The sequence below is a fragment of the Penaeus monodon genome, chromosome 29 (genome assembly GCF_015228065.2).
Source record: "Penaeus monodon isolate SGIC_2016 chromosome 29, NSTDA_Pmon_1, whole genome shotgun sequence".
NCBI lineage: Eukaryota > Metazoa > Arthropoda > Malacostraca > Decapoda > Penaeidae > Penaeus > Penaeus monodon.
This window is the reverse complement of record NC_051414.1, coordinates 20,151,349-20,151,558: the sequence shown is the minus strand read 5'-3', so window position 1 is coordinate 20,151,558 and position 210 is coordinate 20,151,349. Positions and strand designations below refer to the sequence as shown.

The window sequence follows — 210 nt, the reverse complement described above, 5'->3', positions numbered from 1 at the left end:
GCCACATCAAGTAAGCAACTCTTGAATATCTGATGTTCTCCAACATAAATCTGGCTCTGTCTGGTGCGCACCTTAGGAGTGGGCTGTCAGTTGGATTCACCACAGGGGAATAATCACTCTGGGAGGACTGTGTAGACAGGGACCTCTCTGGTGCATTATGCCCCATGGATGACGTGGAAGAAGACCTGAAGAAGATTGTGTCAGGTGCCA

The 210-nt window shown here is 49.5% G+C and overlaps 1 protein-coding gene across 1 annotated transcript in view; it reads right to left on the bottom strand.

Moving 5' to 3' along the window:
* The window catches only part of LOC119591999 (mitogen-activated protein kinase kinase kinase 4-like), a gene marked incomplete in the record, with an annotated part of 37,888 nt that overhangs the window by 18,566 nt on the left and 19,112 nt on the right, over nucleotides 1-210 (bottom strand). The window contains 1 exon segment of the mRNA XM_037940768.1: nucleotides 72-185. Coding sequence (XP_037796696.1) covers nucleotides 72-185 — 114 coding nt within the window.